The following is a 6258-nucleotide window of genomic DNA, read 5'->3' as shown; positions in this document are numbered from 1 at the left end:
TTCCTAACTTCTTTCTTCTATCTTTTATCTTATCCTTTTTGTTTTGTTAATGATGATCATCTTCGGTTAGTCTTATCTCTTTGGTTAATTTAATATGAACTAGAATCTATACCATAATTACTCACCTTCTATCACTTTAGTTACCATCATGACAATTTCGAGATTTAAGTGATGATTCTTTAAATGATAAATATACAATGGTTTATCAAACACAAGCAAAATTTTGTAATAAACCTGCAATGGATCGTTTTCTGTCTGTTAACTTCCTATGCTTTATAAACTTTAGAAGGTCCGATCTTTCATTGATTACTGCAATTCTTTGTATTAGTTAATAAATTATTGCTGTATTGGGGCAGGATGTGTTCAATTTCTGATCATTGTTTTAAGTGACCAATGAGCTTGAGTTTATGACTGCTGAGTCGTTAGCTTTGATCTATTAAGGTCTTGTTTGTTTGTTCTTTATGTTCCATTTGTAGTTAAGTCATGCATGGCGCAGAAATTTCTTCTTTCTCTTACTCGATGTTGTCTTCTATAGTACTCAATGCTGGACTGATTGATACAGATAAACTTAAGGTTTTTCGGATTTTAATTCAAGGGTCCTGGACCTGGAGGATTCACTCTGTAGGTTTTGGGGTTTGTTTCCGCACCTATGCAGTTTTTAATTTAATTCCAACGTGTCGATGTAAGGGGGAAATAGCAGGATTTTAAGGCGGTGCCCTGAGTAGTAACCCTGGGGTTTAACAGAGTGTCGATACTGATAAGAGCTAAGTGGGTATACCAGATTTTACTGGAAAAGACCCTGGGGCTTGATTTATTGCATGAGATTACGTACATATATATTATTGCGAAGAAGAAGTTCCTTGCCTGATTTATAGCTCGAAACTAGGTATGATATATAGCTTAATGGACTGATCACCAATCATACATTTTGACATAAGTTCCTCTTCTATTAATGTTGCTGAAATAAAGTCCATCTTCTTTAACCTTCCAACAACATTTTATAATTCTCTGCACCCTGTTAATACATTTACCATACATCTTGTTGTTGTCGTACACAACTATACTTTTATCTTTGCCATTCCAGTAGAAATGACAAAAGAAGAGTGTGTTTCCAATAAGTGTTGGCTTGAATTGCCAGTCCATATGCTCTCGTGTATCGAGAGTGTGATATCCGAGATCATCATCCTTCGATTGACAACGAACGCGAACAGGCTCAGCATGAGAATGAATGCCACTGATGATCTCAACGGTTATTTTGGAAACACATTTAGTAGAGACTAGGTTGATAGCAATGACTAGAACTAGAAAAGAGTTGTTCATTTTCTTTCGTCTCTGTTTGCCAGTGCAGTATCTGTGCATGTTTTCGTAATTAATTTGCAGCTTTATAAGGTCCCGTGTCGGTTGCGGGTACTCATGATCTTTCTTGGAACCGAAGTCCTAACAGTATGCAGGTAACATAAGTTTTACATGATTGATGCAGTGTTTTTGAAGATGTAGTCCTAAATTACATCAAAATTCGTGGTCATACAGTTTTGTACAATAAAAATATGATACGTACCTTACAATCACTCATGAATAGAGATGCACAAAAGGCTCACCCGGCCGGGCTTTGACCGGACCGTAAAAAGCCCGGGTTTTGACCGGGCTGGGCTTTTCGGGCTTTGACTTTGACCGGGCCGGGCCGGGCTTTCCGGAAATGTCAAAGCCCGTTTGGGCCCTCGAGGCGGGCCTAACCGGGCTTTTTTTGGGCCAGATCGGATCGGGCCGGGCTTTTTTCTAATTTAAATCGGATCGAGTATTATTAGAGATTCCGAAAAATGTGTTAGCAACTAGATCATCGTAAAAATGTATTAGTTTACATGGAATATTTTATGAAAATATTACTTCGTTGAAAACATTTAAGTTCGGCAAAAAATAAACATGTATATATAATATCTTTTATCATTGTTATTGTTATGATAACAATGATATCGAAATATTCATAACAATGATATCCAAAAATATATAGTGTACTTATTATATCTTCTTTCATTATTTATGCAACGAAGTATATAAATAATATTATTAATCACAAATATGTAAATATATATGTGTTTAAAGTATTATTTATATTTATAGTAAATGTGAATTTATAAATATATAAGAAAATATATTAGAATAATCAGATTATAACCGGGTTTTTTCGGGCTTTTAATCGGGCCGGGCCGGGCCGAAACCCGGGCTTTTAACCGGGCCGGGCCGGACCGGGCTATGCCTAAAAATATAGGGCCCGTCGAGGCCCGAAGCTCGGGCCGGGACCAGGCCGGGCTTTGACCGGGCCGGGCTTGACCGGGCTTTGACCGGATTGGGGCGGACCGGATTTTCGGGCCCGGGCTTTTTGTGCATCTCTACTCATGAATCACACGGTTTACACCAGAAAAATGATATGTTCTTGACTAGTTATTTAAATGGTCGGGAATTAGTATCTCCCTAATCTGATCTCCAATTCTTCGTATATCAAAAGAGTAGTATATTTACATTTTTTTAGTAAATAAAAAATTTAGAGCATTATTAAATTTTAATAATTCATACAAATTAATTATTAAAAATAGATACAATTTAGAGCATTATTTGATTAATTTTTTTAATTATAATATAATTTAAATAATTTAAATTTTATCGTTTATTTATATCAAAAATCAATTTTAACATAAACTGATGCTAAAAATGTGAGATAAAACTTATGTACTTATTACAAATTATGAATTATTAGATTATTTTTTAATAGAATATATATTATATAATAAATATTTATTTATTATTTCTAAAAAATCAAGAATTTCCTGAATCTCGGGGAGGAAAACAATTTTCAGTTTTTAACAAAAACGCAGTTTCGGGTTGTGGAATTCGATTTGCTTTCAGTTTTGTTTTTTTTTATTTTTATAAAATAAAGCAAAAACGTTGTTTCGTTTTCTGTTTTTAACAAAAAAACAAATTTCTGTTCCTGTTTTCAGATTGTTTGTATAATTTAATTAAAACAAAAAACGCGCTTTCGGTTTTTGTTTTCGACTATAAAAACGCAGATTTTGTTTTTTGTTTTGGAAAACTAAAAACGCAATTCTAAGTTCAGTTTTGCATATTTTTTATTTTTTTAGAAAATAACAAAAATGTGGTTTCATTTTCTGTATTTATCAAAAATGTAATATCATTTTCTGTTCTCGGGCAATTTGAATTTTTTAATTGAAACAAAAAACGCATTTTCGGTTCCTGTTTTTACTATAAAAACGTATTTCCTGATTCTGTTTGTATAGATAGAAAAAGTAGTTCCAGATTTTATTTTTAGCAAAAAAACGGCAAATCGTCTTCTGTTTTTGTAAATAAAAATTTGATTTTGGCAAAAACGTAGTTTGAGTTTTAGTTTAAACTCAGCTTAATAATTTTGATAAAAACGCAGTTTTAGTTAATGTTTGTAAATAAAAACGTAGTTTCAGATAATGTTTTGGTCAGGATATGAAATGCTGTGTTCTAATTAAATTTATCAAAAACGTCAAATGAGATTGAGTTTTAGCAAAAATGACATTTCACATTCTGTTTCGTCTTCTGTTTACGAAAATAAACAAAAAAAACGTAGTTTCAATTAATGTTTCGTCTTCTGTTTATATTAAAAAATGTGATTTCAGATCATGTTTTACTCGGGAAAAAAAACAAAAAAAATGCAGTTTCAAATAATGTTTATATTGAAAAACGTGGTTTCAGATCATGTATTACTCATGATGCATAAAATTGATGATTTTTAACAAGAAGCTACTGTGAAATATTTTTTTTTAAAAAAACTAATTAAAAAAAATTGAAACCAATTAAGAATAAAATTAGAAATAAAACATAAATTCGAATAAAAATAACCATTATAATCTCGGCAATAAACCTTAAAATAAAGTCTCCGAATTACTAATGAATTTAAAATCTTTGATGTCTAATAAACTATCTCCAAATAAATAACATCAAATTACTTCAATTCTTTCCACGGGATACTTGAAAATAATCCATGGCATTCTTAAATCGTGTGGACTTTCTTCTTCCCTTCTTCTTTTCAAGTTCTTTATCATGCATCACCTTTGGAAGCTCGACACCCGATGGCCAACGAGGATCACCTTTGGTCGGTATTGGTTCAAAAACGCCGTCATAAACTTTTGAAACGTTGTCCAACCTATAAAAATCTCCCACAAACCTTTCGTGACTCATATTCAAATAAGCACAACACGCAACCAAATGGGAACATGTAATGCGATAATTTTACCATTTTCCGCAAGAACACACACCCTCTTGCAATCGGACGGTATGCCTATTTCCTCCTTTTTGTCCTACTATCCTAGTAACAACTTGAAATAACATCGAGTCTCGATCAAATACTGTCAAATTATGCCCGGTAGCACGTTTATTCGACCGACTCAATATTTTGTGTGCATGTTTTGTGAACACTTGACCTCTAGATATTTGGGTTGCAATCTCAACCCGTCTTTCATCAAAATACTTGACGGTCTTCATAAATATGAATCTTACCAATGAACTAATAGGGAGGCTTCTAGCTTCAAGAATCGCATTGTTCCAACTTTCGGCATGGTTGGTGGTCATGATGCCAAACCATTTCCCCCATCATGTGTCAAAGACCATTTCATCAATGGTTTATCCATAAACCATTCCTCCGCCCGAGGCTCAACTATCAACATTTGCTCCCATAGATATTGAAACTCTTTTTCTTGCACCTGAGAAGCCAAATCAACTAATCTATCCTTCAATCCCGGTCTCCTATGCGCATTAACAAAATTAGAAGTCAAGTGTCTAATGCAGAATCTATGATGATCATGGGGCTTGCACCATCCCGTCTGTTTCATAACAGCCATAATCCCAGCATGTCTATCAGAAATGACACAAATCCCATGTCTCCTAACAGCAACAAATCTTCTTAATCTATCCATGAACCACCCCCAACTAGAAACATTTTCAGATTCAACAATAGCAAAAGCAAGTGGAAGAATGTGACTAAATTCATCCACTGCCACAACACTCAATAGTACCCCGGGATATGGTCCATAAAGATGAGTCCCATCTATTAGAATAACTGGCCTACAATGCGCAAATCCATCAAGGCAAGGCTTGAAAGCCCAAAATAGTCTCTTGAACGTGACTTCCTGTTTCAAACATATATGATACAGTTCATTAGTTTTATCCCTAAAATAATGAACCTAAAATCATAGAAATTAAATATACATACACAAGAATAAAGTACTAGTATTTGAGAATTTATATACCTCTAAATTCTCATGTCCTCCCAACTCACTTTCTTTGAAAAGCCAATCAACTTTCGTACCAACATTGAATGATTGCAATGTTTCCATCAAATATGGAAGATCTTCATATGAACCTTCCCAAGACCCATGTACTTCATCCATTACAAGTTGCATCGTATTTCTAATTTTCTTTCTACCCGGAAGGTAACCAAAAATGATTTTGTCGTTGCCATTAAGACTTTTTCTTTAATTCTAGGATCGGCCACAATTTGATCCTTAATTATCTTCAAAATCTTATAAGAGGACAAGTTATGGTGGTCTTGAGTAATCGTGGTACTCATACATGTGTGTGGTCCGGAAGTTTTTATAATTTGAAATTTACCTAATGCCTTCCGAAGCCTAGCCTTTAACTTTCATTCACAATCATCTTCCCTCAACCTACATGCCACATACCAATTCAACTCACTTGATCTAGTAACATAATACTCTTGATGACTAGCTATATGAAATTGATTCGCCGCATGAATCAAATCTTCTTTTGAACTAAATATCATCCCTTTCCTCAACTCCATAGGGTTTGAAACATTATCTCCCGTATCTAATATAGACTCATCAAAAGAAGCAATATTAAATGCGGATTTACCAATCATCATTCCACTATCAACAACATCATTAGAATCCACAACTCGACTACTACTCGTTTGCCACCCCAAATATTTACTACTACTACTTGTATAATTCTCAAAACATCCCCTAGTACTTTTCTCGACATTCTTAGAGTTACTTTCAATAAATTGGCGATTTGGAACTTTTTCTACATAAATTTCCACAAAGAAAGGGGGGCCTTTTGAAAGAACAACTCCAAACATTAATTCAACATCATCATCATCATCAAGAGGCACAATACCAAATTTCATATCATTCGGATTTTGACTTCTAAAATATAACTTTAAATCATAATTATCTATATCAATTTTCATTTTTAGAAATA

The 6258-nt window shown here is 33.7% G+C and overlaps 1 protein-coding gene across 1 annotated transcript; it reads right to left on the bottom strand.

The window, feature by feature from the left end:
• Nucleotides 1-4607: 4607 nt before the first annotated feature.
• LOC141661219 (uncharacterized) lies at nt 4608-5441 on the bottom strand. The gene is made up of 2 exons (XM_074468204.1): nt 5289-5441; nt 4608-5168 (listed from the first exon to the last, which is right to left on the bottom strand). Exons 1-2 carry the CDS (start codon nt 5439-5441, stop codon nt 4608-4610), a joined length of 714 nt encoding a protein of 237 aa, XP_074324305.1.
• Between the last annotated feature and the right edge of the window lie 817 nt (nt 5442-6258).

This window comes from Apium graveolens, chromosome 5, assembly GCF_009905375.1.
Source record: "Apium graveolens cultivar Ventura chromosome 5, ASM990537v1, whole genome shotgun sequence".
In the NCBI taxonomy this organism is placed as follows: Eukaryota; Viridiplantae; Streptophyta; class Magnoliopsida; order Apiales; family Apiaceae; genus Apium; species Apium graveolens.
This window is presented reverse-complemented; position numbering and strand designations above follow the sequence as displayed.